This window comes from Sebastes umbrosus, chromosome 3 (assembly GCF_015220745.1).
Source record: "Sebastes umbrosus isolate fSebUmb1 chromosome 3, fSebUmb1.pri, whole genome shotgun sequence".
NCBI classification, from domain to species: Eukaryota; Metazoa; Chordata; class Actinopteri; order Perciformes; family Sebastidae; genus Sebastes; species Sebastes umbrosus.
The window spans coordinates 8,165,391-8,182,972 of record NC_051271.1 but is presented as its reverse complement, the minus strand read 5'-3'; the positions used below and the strand labels follow the sequence as shown (position 1 = coordinate 8,182,972).

At 38.4% G+C, this 17,582-nt stretch overlaps 1 protein-coding gene across 1 annotated transcript; it reads left to right on the top strand.

Annotated features, from left to right (window-relative positions):
• The first annotated feature begins 10,696 nt into the window (after positions 1–10,696).
• Positions 10,697–17,236, top strand: si:dkey-45d16.4 (trichohyalin). The gene is made up of 7 exons (XM_037762355.1): positions 10,697–10,870; positions 12,594–12,716; positions 13,357–13,498; positions 13,601–13,709; positions 14,511–14,601; positions 15,238–15,423; positions 16,143–17,236. The coding sequence occupies exons 1-7, from the start codon at positions 10,834–10,836 to the stop codon at positions 16,268–16,270; spliced, it is 816 nt and encodes a 271-aa protein (XP_037618283.1). The 5' UTR covers positions 10,697–10,833; the 3' UTR covers positions 16,271–17,236.
• Positions 17,237–17,582: the final 346 nt, after the last annotated feature.

Here is a 17,582-nt window from a genome sequence, read left to right as displayed (position 1 = left end):
GCATACTTGGTATTGCAAAAAAAATTACCATAATTGAGCCTCTGATTCCCTCTTGCGCTCTGGTAGATAAAGTAACAACCACTATTAGAATAAATAAACACAAGGCAGCTTTTCCTGGCTGGAAAATATATAGACATATTGGAGATACATTGTTTTTACAGTAGATTCTAATTGAGAGTCTCTTAAATCATTATTATAGATTATGCATTTCTAGTGAATCTCCCAGTTTGTTTCTCATCCCTGCAGTGTTCATCTTTTATGGTTTAGTCCAAAGAAGTCCTTGGGATGGATACAGCTGTCTCTTTTATTAAAATTGATATTCAGTCTCAACACTGTCATAGAGGCTTTGGGTCACATATCACCCAGCAACCATGTCTGGTGCTGTCATGGAGGGTCACAGGGGGATTAGATGTGTGCCAATACTGTTGAAACGACAGCCATGGTAGAAAAACAAAAAGGAAAGGATTTATTCTTGTTATATAGGTGTGTGTAAGTAATATATGAGACGAGGTGGATACCAATATTATGTTCCTGCAATAGAGGAGGCTGCAATTTCAGGACAAGCATTTACCACCTAAATATTGCTTTCTGTCCGCTGCAACATGATCTCACAAAAATGACCATGACCTCTTAACATCACATTACATGGTGATGGCACCACAGAAACAATGTAGGTTTAGGCAACAAAACTACTTCGTTAGGTTTAGGAAAGAAAAGATCATGGTTTGGGTTAAAATAAGTATTGTTACTTTTGTTACGTAACTTTTTAACCAAATAGAAATAATTAGGGCTGTCAATCGATTAAAATATTAAATCGCAAAAAATTAATTGTGCATTTTTTATCTGTTCAAAATTGTACCTTAAAGGGAGATTTGTCAAGTATGTAATACTATTATTATCAACATGGGAGTGGACAAATATGCTTGATTTATGCAAATGTATGTATATATTTATTATTGGAAATCAATTAACAACACAAAACAATGACAAATATTGTCCAGAAACCCTCACAGGTACTGCATTTAGAATAAAAAATATGCTCAAATCATAACATGGCAAACTGCAGCCCAACAGACAACAACAGCTGTCAGTGTGTCAGTGTACTGACTTGACTATGACTTGCCCCAAACTGCATGTGATTATCATAAAGTGGGCATGTCTGTAAAGAGGAGACTCGTGGGTACCCATAGAACCCATTTTCATGGCCATGACCGTTTTTCCTCGCCAAAATGTATTTAAATAAATAAATAAAATAAATTGTTCTCGTCAAGCTAGTATGACATGGTTGGTACCAACATATTTCTTATGTTTTTCTAGTTTCAAATGATGCTAGTATCTTCACTCTAGCTTTAAAACTGAGCCCGCTACAACCTCCGGAAGATCGATTGCATTCATTCGTTTAAAGAAATTAGTGGAGTTAAAACGAAAATGCGTTAACGCGTTATTATTGCGTTAACTATGACAGCCCTACAAATAACATGTTATTGACATGGCTTATAATACATATTGTGGGGGTTAACAGACAGTCTATTATTTTATTTAAACTTAATTAAAATGGTAAAACAATGAAGTAACCTTACTGAAAAACTAGACTTCTAGACGTGCAGCCCTAGAACTGTATAGTCCTGAAACTGCAGCTTCCTCTATTGCAGGAAGATGCTACTCGGTGGATAATCTGATGGGGAAATTTCTCTTAAAATGTTAAATATTAAACCATATAAACCATTTTGCCAAAACAGAACTACTGTATTTGTAACCTAAGTTTAAAAAAATACAGTAATGGTTAGTAAAACAGGTGCTAGAATATCTTGGAAACACAATATCTATCATCTGCAGGGCAAAGTAAAGAGTTAAAACATTAACTTTCCAAGTCTGTTCCCACGGTTGAGCTGCACAGAGAATAAATATAGCTCTTGGCCCTGACGGAGACCTTCATCTAATCAGTCATTATTTTTGTGTGTGGGGACTTCGAGTGTGTGACATGTTTCTGTTCGTCAGTGTTCACATTTGGACATAAAACCAGCTGTTCACACCAGCTGGAGGGCGTGTTAACATCCTCTAACTGCATGAGTCAAGCCAGGATTCAAGGTTTTTATTTTTTTTTGAGGAAAATTCTTAGAGACGCGGTACAGATCATGTAGCCTCTTAGGAGAGACGCAGTGTCGCAGGAGAGGGAGACAGAGAGAGGAAGTGGCCAAAAGCAGGGGAGATGTAGAAAAAGAGAGAGAGAGAGAGAGAGAGAGAGAGAGAGAGAGTGGAAGGGCACAAAGTTAGGGGGGGTCTAATCTTCAGTGTGAGTCATCCTTAGTGAAAACGCTGTGAGTTCCCACAAGGGCAGCTCTCAGTGAACGCCATGTGAAAAGGGCACGACTGTCATTCAAACACCGTAATCCTGAACCCCTTCTGCACAGCTCGGTGCGTATAACAGGAGTTAGCACAACGTGTTTTGTATATGTGCGTGAGAAATAGGCCTAAATAAATGAGAAAGAAGTGTGTGTTTAGCCTACCTGTGCTTGTTTGTGTGCCTAGGAGCAGGCGGGTGATAACGAGAGGTACAGTGTCTGTCACTGCTTTGTTACTATGGTTACTGTGACTTGACGGCATACTCTCACTTCTTGTTTCATTTGGTCGTGCCATGTAATAAACTCCGGTGGATTCTGATGCAAGGCTGCATGTGTTGTAAAACGGCTGGGTGAAGACCTATAAGGACCTGTTTTTATAATGTTCAGGGTATACAGGGTTCTTAAATGTTCTCAGTTAAAAGCTGCAAATGTAATAAATGAAATCGTATCTCAAGATTCAGTGTCATTATTGCAAACTTTAAGTGATCTCAACAACTGTTGGACAGAGCTGCTAGCTTGGCTGAAGACTCTTGTTTCACTTTTACAATGCAACAGAATTAAAAATGGATGGCAATCTTCATCTCTTAAAGGAATAGTTTGACAATTTCCTTTCTTGCTGAGAGTTACATGAGAAGATCAATATCGGTCTATAGCATGTTGGTTAAATATGAAGCTATAAAGCATAAAGACTGGAAGCGGGGGAAACAGCCTGGCTCTCTCCATAGTTCAAAAATACGGCCACATTAACACCTCCAAAGCTTACTAATTAACATGTCAAGTTGCTGCTGGTTGCCTGGCAACCTCATGGTGATTATAAGGCTCTAAGAAGTTGACATGCCCTGCTCATGGATGTTTTAAAGGGACACTATGTAAGAATCAGAAATTGCTTGTTAACAGTGACACCTGTGGCCGTTAAGTCAACAAAAGTCAGCGTCCTGTTGCTCGCGCTTGTGCTCGCTCTACATAGACATGAACGAGCATCGGTCAAAACAGTGAGGCGACACACGTCAGCTAAAACCACATTCATTTATAGATCACTTTCAGCAAGAAAGCAAATAAGAGTAACCTATCACTTTAACAATGTACTTGATATTTAATATTAATATGTTTTCATTGGTGTATAATCACCTGAAAAGAATTGTTGTGTTTTTGTTACCTTAGAATGAGCCGTTTATATCTACATAGGGAGCGGGTCCTCTTCCGGGGCCGGCCGACATGTTTCTACTGTAGCACAGAATAGACAAAACAAACACTGGCTCTAGATAGGGACATTCATGTTTTCATTGGCCACTGTAGTTCTCCGACAAGGTTGGCACACTGGAGAAGTTTCAGTTGGTTGCAATCTGCAACCTCACCACTAGATGCTGCCTAATCCAACACACTGACCCTTTAACCTAGATTTTTCTTAAATTGCTTTTTCTTGACTTTTCTTTTTTCTATAATTCAGCCACCCAGTCTCAAACAAACACAGGACTTTCAACCAGGAGACTGCTGTTTGTGTCCTGTGTGAAATTAAAACGTGAAATTGACTTATTTTGTCTTGTCAGTCATTAGTTACGTGACTCGTTAGTCACGTGAGTCGTTAGTATCGTCAGTCCTGTGATTCACGTGAGTTTTTAGTCAGTTAACATCAACCACAATCATTTCCTAAACCTAACTAAGTGGTTTTGTTGCCTAAACCTAACTTCCTATGAAAGTGGAAGTTTATTTTGAAAGGACACCATGCATGTAAAAAACGTATATTGACACACCGTCCCTGGTCCGTCAAAAAGTAATGCAAGAGGGGTACCCCGTGCGTCGGTTTCCGATGCCGAGGGGCACTGACCAAGCGGCGGTATTTAACGAGTTGGAAGTGTTGAATTGAGAGATAATGTATAGCTGCTCACGCCTCAAAGCTTTTGCAGACGTGTTCTCAGCCTGCAATCAGAAAGCGTTAATTGTCAAATTTGAGGGTTATTAACAAAGTTGCAGATACGAGTTTCTGGCTGCACAGATAAGAAATGAAACAGAAAAGCCTTTGTTTTAAGTTTTCATAACTGAATTTGAAGCTCAGCAGGGAGTCTCTACTTATCTGTGATGTTGAATTTGACTGACACTCTTCAGTCACGCCGAGGGTGTTTTAGTGGTTAGAAAGGCTTCTTGGATGTAATGAAAGCTGCCTGTGAGAAAACATCTGCTCCGCCTGCTGAATTGTCCTTCAAGAAGACACTTGCTGAATCCAAATGTGTAAACTCAGCCCTCGGACTGTAGTTTTTTGTAATCTGACATTGACTGAAGTGCTCAGTATGTCTGTGTGTCTTAACAAGGACACAGATGAGTGAGACTGAATGAAAAGGACACATGGGAGATGCCTTGTCGCCCCATTTGTTGTCATGGATACCACAAGCGCAAAACATGACACAGGAAGCAGAAACTGAACATGTACACATGATCATACATTTACTATTTATCACTCACGAGGCAGATGAGATGATGCTTCTAGCTCATCTCTAATAGTAGAGCTAGGGATGTTTTTTTTCCCCCCGTTCTTACACTTGTTGCAGATAATATGTCATCATTTCCTCTCTTTGATCTGGCTCCGATAACTCCTGCTGACATTTAGCACATTCATAGTCAACGTGCCAGGAACAAAGGGGAAATATTACAACTCAACATGAGGGCAGATTCCTGACAGCCTGAGGACTCCCAAACCTCGATGGAATATCTTAAAAAGCAGCTCATTACCTAATAATTAACCAACTAGACAAACTTTTTGTTTAATGCACTTCCTTTTTTTGAGTTTGCTTCCTGTTCTTATGTTTCTCTGCTTCTCAGAAACCAATGTGGCGGTTCTGCATATTTTGGGACAAAACAACATTTACTTTTCTTTTACACAGCACAATTAAGCTTTTATTCTTTTCATTTTGTATCTGTTTATAAAATACATTGACATTTTAATGTGGGTGTTATGTAAATTTCATGATTACAGAGTGTAATTTATTAAAGCTGAATCTCTGTGTTTAATGTGCTGCTATTATATTGCAAAGTAGAGTTGATTCGATGATCATTCAATGATTCAACTGTATGGTAATTTTGGAGGCTGCAGTTTGTGGTGTGGTTGAATTGAATTCAACAGCACCAAAAAATTAAACAACTAACTATGAAAGTAGCATTTATTGCAGCACTGCTGATCAGATTGCATTAGTTTCGGTTTAACGCCACTAATTTCTTTAATGCATTAACGCAATCGATCTTTCGGAGGTTGTAGCGGGCTCCGTCTTAAAGCTAGAGTGAAGATACTGACATCATACTGAAACTAGAAAACTCAAGGAATCCATTGATATCAACCCTGTCATACTAGCTTGTTGCAAAGGAGGTTAAATAACGCTACAAAGTTACGCTACATTTTGGAGAGGAAAAACTGTCATGGTCATTTTCAAAGGGGTCCCTTGACCTCTGACCTCAAGATATGTGAATGAGGTTCTATGGGTACCCATGAGTCTACCCTTTACAGACATGCCCACTTTATGATAATCACATCCAGTTTGGGGCAAGTAATAATAATAAATATATACATACGTTTGCATAAAGCAATGCATATTTGCCCACTCCCATGTTGATAAGAAATACTTGACAGATCTTCCTTTAAGGTACATTTTGAACAGATAAAAAAATGTGCTATTAATTTGCGATTAATCGTGATTGAATATTTAATTGATTGACATCCCTAATATATATATCAACTATTTATAACTAACTTGAGCACAGTGAATATAATACATAAAATAATACTGCTGCAAAATGGGAGAGCAGATGCACAAAAATGTGTCCGAAGGCAGAAACATGCTTTTTTTTCCTCAAGAGAGGAGGCAATTTGTAGGGATGTCAGACTGCTGCTAAAAGGAAAAACTCGTCTTGTTGATGTCAAGGAGGTCAATCTGTTCTGAAACACTTAATTATAAAAGTTCTGTGATCGTGGCAAGACCAGGACTGTGTGTGCTGGCTCATTAACAATCCACTGACATGCGAGCACTGAGGACACCAGCTGCTGGTGTGCAGGCAGCTGGAGCTCGCCTGCTTTCCATTCTTTCATGTGCATAACCATGGTGACGATGCGTATACTTTGTAATCACAGCGTTGATAATGATTATGATGACATTCAATAAAAGTAATTTGATTATCTTACCACCCTCTCTCATATTGAATCAACAAGCTGTTTCTCATTCGTGCCCGGTGTCTCTCTTCAGTCCAGGAGTTTCTAAATAACACTCAGCATCACAGTCACCAGTAATGAGAGCGTGGGCAGCATAGCGCCTTTACTTGGAACAGTGCCATGTTCCATTAACTCTCTTCTAAAGTCACCAATGCAGGAAACAAAGTTGATTTCCTCTCTTTAAAAAAAAAAGAAAGAAAGCAACTGTGACTCATTCATGCCCCAGTCTGTCCTCCCTGCATGCTTTCTCTCTCCCTCCATCCCTGCTTTCATTCCTCCCTCCCTCCCTCCAACTGTGTCCTCAAAACACTCCCTAACCAAATAATCAAATGAGTACGACGTAGCAGGTTGCCAGGTCCCGGGTCTGCTTCTCTGCTTATCTCCCTCTCATTATGTCAGCAGCAATGTCATGCAAATGTGTGTTTGCTCAGAAAAATGCCAAAGTCGCAACGACAGAGTGTGAGGAGTATGACCGGGAGACTCTTATCCTTGGAAACATCTTCCATCTTATCCGCCTAGTTTATTCATTTTCTCCTTAGTTTTTCACCTTGTGCTTCTTTATGATATTGGATTGCTCAACAGACAATGTGGGAGAATGTGACTCCTGGTTTTGACCCCTTCCACTCATGTTATAGGCTGCTGTTTTGGCATTCATCACAGGTCATGTATCTTTGGCTACATGCCTAAAATATAATTGTTTTAACTGCAGGGGGTGTTTCTGCCAGACCAGATAAATATGTGTGAAAGTGTAATAAACAGATGAGCACTGCAGGGGGAACTACCAAGTAGAGGACGAGCACACTGTCCAGCATACGATCTGTGGGCAACCTCAAAAACAGATGTTCAATGAAGAGATTATTCTAAATATATATAATAATAATAATATAATATTATTCTGCCACCCCAGAAGTGGAGCATAAGACCAATAATAAAGTGCAGTGTGCGCCGTTTGATTTCAAAGTTGCTCTGAAGTCTATAGAAGAGATATTTTTAACAATGGATGGTTGCAGAATCACCTTGGCAACAACAAGTAATTGCACCGCAGAAGTTAATTCATTCAAAGTCATTTTAAGCCAAAGCAAAGGCCACATTAGGGATGTGATAGAGGTTATGAACACCCAAATTGACTGTTATCAGGACATTAAATAGGTGTTATCGGTTGCTTTAAGCGTATTGAACATAAACAAAAACTTCTTTATGTTTACGCAACAAAACTACTTTGTTGAATTTAGGTCAAATCATTGTGTTTTAGCTTAAAATAACTATGTTTCAAAACTCCTGGGTAAAAACCCTGTGTTTTGTGTCCCATCTATCACCCCTGCCTGCCGCCCCATATGGAGTTTCATGCTGTCTACACTACAGCGCCGGACTTCCACTTCTGCTCCTGTCATAATTACTACGGTCACTAGAGGTCACTGTTGTGGTCTTTTATACTGTCGTTTAGTGATCTACCATGTCAATAGATGATAAAACCTACTATTGGGCGTAGTAGGCCCCTATTCACCCACATCTATGGTGCTTATAGTGACCGATAATGCCTATTGAATAGTCATATGGTAAATATAATGTGCTTTCTTATTTTGTTGCATGCAACAATCACCAAGATATCATGTGTAGGCAAAGTCAGTAGCCTACAGTTTTGTGAATCTAACAGAACTTTCAGTCTTCAGTTTTTATTAGCGTCCAATCCATTCACATCAGTCAGAATGAACCGTATGTTTTAAGAATATGTTGATCAATAATATGTGTTCCCTTGTTTTGTGAATTAAAGCTGCAGTGGGTAGAAATGGAGCAAATATGATTAAACAAAGTTATTTTTATAAAACTATAATCACTATATCCTGACAGTAGAGCATGAGAAAGCAGTTGAGTCCAACATTGTGAGTCAGCATCTCTCTCGCCGTCTTCGGAGCAGTCGGCTCTTCCTTTCAAATGAAAATGAGAGGAAAAGGTTAACATTCTTCAATTTAATATTTTGGTTCAGTGAATACCAAAGACAGGCATCCATAGACAGCCATTTGTATGGGATTTTAGTTCGTAATGTGTGCTGCACACTAATGCATACTGTACAATAGTGGACGAGCTGTACATTTTTCAAAAATGGCAGTGACTCATTAACATCTCAGTAACTGCATGAAGGATGGAGAGATAAGAAAAGTATTCATTCCCATTAGTTGGAAAAGATGGATATGGGGATTAAGCAGAGAATGACAAACCAAGAAATTGCAAATCAAGCAAACTGCAGGAATAAAGGGATGCAGTGAATAGTATTTCAGGGCCATGGATATGGATGATATAGGAGTGGTACGATTATTTTCATTTAACTGAGGACACCTAGTGGTCAGTTAATGCTGCTCAGCACTGTTCACAAGACCTCACATGCTTTTCATTTGCACATACAGGTAGTGTATTGTCTAAACTTTAAGTTTTAACACCTGCTATTTCTTTGAATATCACATTGACTCTGGATATCAGGAGGTGAAATATCAAAGACAAAAGAAAGGGGAATGAAAGGATATAGTGAGAGGAAAAGTAAGTATCAAAACTAATTGTTTCTCAGAGTGAATCTTTTAAGATAATGATTTGAACATCAGGGTGATAGATACATACTGAGGCATACAGACCTACTGGCAGTTTTGAATGTGTTGTGTGTATTAACAAACTGTGTAAACCTTAACGCTGACACTTTCTTTCCAAGACAACAATTATTAGATTGATTTCCTAACTTCCAGCTAGCCTTCGGTTTCAGTCCATTCCACCTATGCATGAAAATTGGTATGTAAACCTGCAGGGAAATTAAACTCAAAAAAGGTAGTCTCTAACGTAACTAATATATGAAATTAGTCTTAAGTCGTTTGCGACTTCTTAATTTCATTTCCTCTTTTTATTTTCAGCATGTTTTTAGGGATGTTTCTGCAATCTTGTGTTACTGTATAACTCATTTTAGCAAAATGTACTATTTCTTGCTTCTAGTTATTGATTAAAGCTTCTAGTTTTTGCAAAATATTGACATTTATAGACTAGAGCTGCAATGATTAATCAATTAGTTGTCAAACTAATTAACTATTTTGATAATCGGTTTGAGTGATTTTTCAAGAAGAAAATGTCAGATTTCTCTGATTCCAGCTGCGTAAATGTGAATATTTTCTGGTTTCTTTCCTCCTCTATGACAGTAAACTGAATATCTTTGAGTTGTGGATAAAACAAGACATTTGAGGACATCATCTTGGGCTTTGGGAAACACCAATTGACATTTTTCATAATTTTCTGACATTTTATAGGCCAAACAACAGATTAATCGACAATTAAATAATCGTTAGTTGTAGCCCTAGAACTGACTGCTCATTTCTTGTATTTGTTCATGTACAATAATTAGTAAAAACTGTGAAACTAATGCCCATTTGTCCACATCCTATAGACCAGGGGTCAGCAACCTCTACTATCAAAAGAGCCATTTTAGGCAAAATCAAACAAAAGAAAATCTGTCTGGAGCCGCAAAACATTTGAGCATTGTGATGAAAGTAACACAGTTTATAGTCTAAGTATATAGTATATAAGTCTAATGCAGTGAGGGCCACAGTGAAAATGTATGATGGAGTATTAGGGCCAAAACAATCTGAGATTTACAGAATAAAGTCATAATATTACGAGAAAAAAGAAAATAACATGTAAAATTACTACTTTATAATATTACGACTTTATTCTCATAATATTACGACCTTTTTTCTCGTAAACTTATGACTTTATTCTTGTAATATTACGACTTTATTCTGTAAATCTCAGATTTATTTTTTCTCCTAAATATGGCCCTAATACTCCATCGTACCATAGACCTACAACAATGATAAATAAAAATGAAAATGCAAACAAAAAACAGTTATTCATTTCCATTTCTAATAATTCACAAGGAGCCCCTGGAGAGGGACTAAAGAGCCGCATGTGGCTCCGGAGCTGCAGGTTGCTGACCCCTGCTATAGACAGTCTATGGAGCATCTATGCTGTAAAATATGCTCCCAGTACTCAGTAAGCAGCAGTACATATAGTAGAGTCATCTCCACACAGTGGTACTCCATCCATCCATCCATCCTCTCATCCTCTTCTGGCTCATTAACCAGCAGCTCTCTGGCTCCATCTTGTGGCCATGCAGAGTGAGTGCATCTCAAAGTGAAGAGCGGTTCCTCCGTTTTGCCAGATTGCGATTCTGTGCCAAGTTGAGCTACACGTCAGTAGGCAACGTGTACTGGTGACTGGACGTGTGCAGTGCGCGTCAGGCGGTTCCCGGATGCACTAAACAGAAACATGGAACGGGTGGTGGTGGAGGTACCGATCAACAACGGTGAGATACATTACCACCTCCACGTCTAACGCGCCTCTCAAAACACACTTTAGATATTAACATCTCCTAATCGCTCTCTCGGTTCGTGCGTAAAATGCTCCTCCTCCTCCTCCTCCTCCTCTGACGCGGTTGAACGTGCTGTAGCTCCTCTGTGGGGCTATCAGAGCTTCTTTACAGGCTGTATGTGTCTCGTTTCTTTGTGTTCATTCTTGTAGCTGCAGACTCAACCGGCTGCTTGCACTTGTACACAGGAGGAGCACAGCAGTGACAGAGACAGAGCTGCTGGTATCTGTCAAACAGCAGTTATGAAACTGACAAACTGCTGTCACCACTAACACAGGGCCTTATTTACTCCCCATAATTACAGAGATTAGATTACATTACATTAGAAACTTTACTCTCATTGCACAGTGTAGGCTTACAAGTATGCTGCTGAGAGGAGGTAATGCACTTCTGCATCTTGCATGATGTAAAATAATGCACTGTGATTTTTTTTTTTTACTAAATGAATCCCACTTGCAGTCTTATTGCCAGGAAGTATAATGGTGATGGTCCAGTGATAACAGTGGGTTTCCTAGGTAACAGTGGGTTCAGCACTAACATACACCCAAGTTGGATTTGGTATCTCTATAATAATATATAATATATAATATGTATATTTTTTTGTATTTCTACATCCTGTTTACATTCAGTTTTCAACTGAATTAACATTTACATTACTTTTTTATATTTATTTATGTTTATATTTATTTTAGATTTAGCCTTAGATTATCATTTTTCTTTTACATTTACTTGCGTGAGCCCCCCTTTTATATATATATATATATATATATTATGAGCATTTTTGAAGGAAACTGAGACCAAAGATTTCAGTTATGAAACTGACAAACGGCTGTAACCACCACTAACACAGGGCCTTATTTACTCCCCATAATTATAGAGATTAGATTACATTAGATAAAACTCTCTTGTCATTGCACAGTGTAGGCCTACAAGTAGGCTACTGAGAGGAGGTAATGCACATCAGCATCTGGTTTAGATAGATTAGATAGTTATATGCATGATGTAAAATAATCCACTGTGATTTTTTTTTTTACTAAATGAATACCACTTGCAGTCTTATTGCTAGGAAGTATAATGGTTATGGTCCAGTGATAACAATGGGTTTCCTAGGTAACAGTGGGTTCAGCACTAACATACACCCAAGTTGGATTTGGTATCTCTATAATAATATATAATATATAATATGTATATTTTTTTGTATTTCTACATCCTGTTTACATTCAGTTTTCCCATCTGAAATACTGTCATCAACTAAATTACAAATTTAAATTACTTTTTTTATATTTACTTATGTTTATATTTATTTTAACCGCACTATTTTATGCCTTAGATTATCATTCTGCTTTTACATTTACTTGCGTGATTTCCCCTTTTGTATATATAGACATATTTTATGAGCATTGTTGAAGAAAACTGAGACCAAAGATTTGCATTGCCAATGACTGCTTTGCTGGAATTGACAAATGACAAATAAAGTACCTTAAACCTTAATAATAATAATAATAATAACAATAATAATTTGATTATTGGATATAATTTATTTGAGATCAGAGGTCAGAGAAATTCTGAACCAGACCCTCCTCAGTGTGAACGATGGGTTCCCTATTCGTTATTCTAATTTGTCTAAGCTGTATCTATTCTATTCTATTCTCAACTTCAGGTTATTCCCTCGCCGGCCCCTCCACAGCCCCACGAAAGCGCCAGGTGCGTTTCTCAGCGCGGCATGACATCATCCTTCTGCGGGAGGTCGTCGGCCAGAACCCCTTTGCCTCCAAAGAGCCAGGTTAGTCCTGTTTTTAAAGGGCTAATCCGCCTGGAAACACTTAAATACTGTTTAGATGCAGAGAGCTGCAGCTCCAAATGTGGACACGTCAAAAATATTTATTGTGGAGCTGCAACGACATTTAATCCAGGAATAATTCAATATCTATCTAAAACATTAATAGCAACTTTTATTTTAAATTTTTTAATTTATTACTCAAACAGTAAGGGGGTTTCTTCTCCTTATAGTCTGACACTATCACAACATTCAAATCCCACCTCAAAACTGGCCTATTCACTATAGTGTCCATCATTCTGTGTTTTATTCCCGTGCATACGTCTCTGCCTAAATGTCTCTTGTTATGTCTGCTGTTTGAGTATTTATTTTATCTTTGTAAGATCTTCCTTGGGTGTCCTGAAAGGCGCCATCAAATAAAATGTATTATTATTATTATTATTAGTAGTAATATTGTTATTTGAGCTGCTGTTTTGTCAGACATTCAACATCATACAAGAAGAAATCCATCACATAACAGGCACAGAGTCTAATCAAAGGAAAAACATGATGTGCTTTGAATAAGAGACATATGAACACAGACACCTGTGTTTTTATGAGCTACAAGGTTAACGGCCTATATTCACAAATCATTACTCTTCACCAGGACGGATCTGGGCCCGTGTGGGGGAGATCATCACGGCATCCCTCCAAGATGAAAACTTTGAGGTGGATGCCAGGAGGTGTAGGGAGAGGACCATGCTGCTGCTGGACTACTACAAGAAACAAGACTTCCCCAGTCTGCGCAGGTTGGTTCAGTCACCAGGAGATGTTTCCTCAGTAAATAACTGGATGTGTGGTAACTTGGAGATGTGCTCGACCTTACCGAAATGTTTAATGTGTCTGCTCAGATTTGGAACAGAGAGGTTGTACGCCCAAAAAGAAGATCTGCTCCATGAGGTGTTGGAGCTGGAGGCTGAGAAGGGGCTCCTGGCCAGCGGGGAAAGCACAAAGTACCAGGTGGGTGTTGTGTTAGCAGATAGAAGAGCAGGTAAACATAAGTGACACCACCAAGAAATGTATCTTTACAGAGGGTATTTTGAGCTATTTTGAGCCTCCATCACACAGCTTCATGCTGCAATGTCTTTATTTTGTCAACAGCAGTACATCTGAGTTACAGACATTGTTCTTGGTCAAAGATTAAATTAAAGTTTATGATTCATCACAACTGAAAATATGTGAATGTTAAAACCACAGATTATTGTATAGTCCAGTGGCTCTAATCCTTTTTAAATTTAGGTGGTGTAGAAATGAGGAAATTTGTTTTGAATTACAGTTTTTTCCTCCACGGTGAGGAGCATAGATCTTTCTCATCCTATGATTTGAAGAAAAATATGTTTAATATCTAGAGTGTATATCAAAAATACTATCCAATAAACAAAACATAGCAGAAAGAAAAAAAAGTCACAGAAATAAGACCATAATCATTTGTATATTTAAAAATAAAACGGAAATTATTAATTATTCAATGAAAATGAGAATAATGATGTAAAAATGATCATTCCCTCTGATTTTGCAAAACATATTGCAATTGCAATATCAGTCAAAATAATCGCAATTGGATATTTTTTCACTACCGTGCAGCCCTACTGCTTATATAGTACCCCTATTGCTGCTGCTACAACTACTCTAGTACTGCTATTATTTTGACAACTTCTACTGCCACTGCTGGTAACAGTTGCTGCTGTCACTCATTATTCTCATTTTCTTTGTTCTTATTGTCGTGGAAGTGATATTTAATCTTGTCTTAATCTTTCTTAGGATGATGAACTGAGAAAGCGAGCCATGGAAGAACTAAGTCTACCAGAACAGGACAAACCCATCATCACCATCACACAGACGCCCACGGCAGGTAAAAACAGATTCAGAGCCTTTGTTCAGAGCAGACATGACCAGACTTGATAATTGATAGTTGAAAGAAAATCCATTCATTTCTGACTCCAAGGGTCATTCCCTCTCCATCATTTTATCTGGCTCAGAGGCATATCACATCTTGTTTAATCATGGAATATGACTCAGTAAGTCATGTGCACGTAGTGAAAGATGCTGCCAAGAATTAGCGAAGTGAGCCACACTGGTGTCACAAATACTCCATCACTTTTTTTTCAAACTCCTGGCATTATAAGATACTGATAATCCAGCATAGATAATGCAGTATCTAGTATATACTGTGAGGAAATAGGAGATTTGAAAAGATTTTCATTCATTTTGCACCACTGGGTTTGGGTTGCGGTGGCAGCAGGCTGTTAACATTAAAGGACCAGTGTGTAACATTTAGGGGGATCTAAGATAAAATAAGATAAGATATTCCTCTACAGGGGAGCGAGTGTTTCCTACTCAAAATAAAGAGACTTTGGTGTGTAAGCAAGTATTTGCCCTTCCCAAGTGTCTTTCAGCAATTACTCCCTGCCAGCTCCGTGGATGTTGCTCTGTAGCTGATTTCTGCCTTCAGAAATTAAACATTTTGACATAATTACTGTCACAACAGAACCAGAAGAAGAGCGCGAGGAAATAGCAGAGCATTCAGCGGCACCTACAGCCAAGAGGCCCTGCCAGTGCTGCTGCCAGACCTACTCCGAGATCCTCAGCTTCCTGGAGAAACGCTCAGAGGCGGAGCAACGGCTACGAGAGGAGGAGCTTGCCCTGCGCCGGGAGGAGCTGGAGATTCAAAGAAGTAGGATTTTCAGAGAGTAATGAAGCGTGATTTTAAATTCAACCCTGTGTAACAGGTTTCCGGGTTATTTCTATCTTTCAAAATGGATTTTCATTAGTTTTAGAAATTAAAAAACACAAAAAATACTTGACAGGATACTTGTGATCTAGCATTTGTCACAGCTGTTTAAGATTAAGTTATTATGACATTGAGCAATAAACTAAGGCAAAAAAAATAAATAACGCACTACCTTCATTCAAAATGAATAAGAGGACTTTTGTTTTTGTGTGAGCTTAACTAACTAATTAACTGCAACTTAACTAGCTTTGTTTTAGGGTGTGTCAAACCCGCTAGGCAGGTATTATGCAAATGTGTTACTTGGTGACATCACCACTTTACAGAAGAAAATGCGGGACTTCAAGTGAGGCGTTTTAGACAGTGGAGGAGTGTTTCTGTGGGGGAGAGTAACTCCCTTTGCTGTGGACTTTGGGTTTTGTAACTTTGCAGACCTTTTACATGCACAAAAAACTACATAACACACTAAAGGAAAGGGAAAAAGCACAAAAGCATAATAGGTCCTCTTTAAGAATGAATATCAGTGAATTAATTTATGAATATTAAGAGACTTGTGCAGTTATAAATGTCAGTTGAAAAGGATCAGTTTTGTTTAAACTGTTATGCTGTCATCATCCTCAGGGGGCATTAAATTACAGATTTAATTTCCCTTTTTTCATTCTCAGGTAAAATCAGTCTGGAGAGGGAACGTGTGGGAGCTGAGAGAAAAGAGAGGGAACGGAGATTTGAGCTGGAGAGCCAAGAGAGGCAGGTCATCTTGGACCTGCTGAAAGAAAAGGTGCTGAAAGGCTGAAAAACTCTATCACCTGCATTTTAATGCCATCGCTTAAAAGAAGTCAAAGCATGAAATACGGGAGGGGGAAAAACATAGTTGACCGCTTAAAAGAGGAAGGAAACTAAGGAAACATGAAGTAAAAGGATCAATGGTTGTAGGTTGTTACATGCAGGTCATTGTAAAATAACCAAACAGAAAGGAGGGCGGTGAGGTTGGGAGTGTCTGGGTTTATACTGGCATATACTGAATGTTTGTCTGGTGCACAAAGTAGCAAAAACAGACCTGCAGACAGTGTTGAAAAGCTGCAATCTTTGCCTAAACCAGCTGCACCGAGCTGACCGGTATATCCCAATAGACACTCCCTGCATTTATTCCTCATAGCAAAGTCTGCATGAGGATTTAATAGTGCTGCCAATGCTGGAATGTCACATAACAAATGGTATGCAGACAAGGGTGTGGTGCTGTGTCTTAGGTGTGGTGATCCCCCGAGCCAAAACTGACAGACAGGATCGCCGTGTTTTTATGTTCATGCTGTAAGGGACACCGTTCCTTTTGTGGTGGCAGGATGAAAGAAATCGATGAACAACTAAGAAAAGCTGTATATTCAAGCAGTTCACATTGAAGTTATGGTGCAGCTCGAGCTTTTTAAAAGGCCTGTAACCATATTAATGATTTTACACATGCTGTATTCAGCCACTTCTTTTTCAATTTGAAGACATTTTGATTAAAATAGAAGTATATTTTAGTTAGTTGACTGTGAATCCACTGTGCATTGACTGGTAAGCGCTTTTGTACTGCAAACAATACAAGCCATTAAATGTGTCTATGTTCTATAGATATTAGAAACAGCTTTTTTAACTAATGTCAATGTCACATGTTAGGTGTGCTACTGTCCTTTTGCTACAAGATATATAGTCAAATGTATGTCCTCAGTTTAATTTGTTATACCCAGGTATATAACTGTCAAATAAACATGGAATTCATGACTGTTCTGTATATTGTTCATAAAAAAATGATATTTTTCCTTTTAGTCCTCATAACAGCCTACATTGAAATGAAAGCATGAAAGCATAGCAAGCTGTATGTGTGGATTCATAATCATCACAATCTACATTCTTCAATGTACTACAAAGTGTGATGGCACATGACTCCAGTTGACATTCCAGCACTATGTGGTTTAGAAACAAGACCATTTATCTCACACTTAATCACAATTTAACCACTTGCACTATACTTGAGTATTTCAATTCCATGCACTTCTCTCCCACTACTTCAGAGGGAAATATTGTACTTATTCCTTCAATACATTCATTTGAAAGCTGTACTTTGT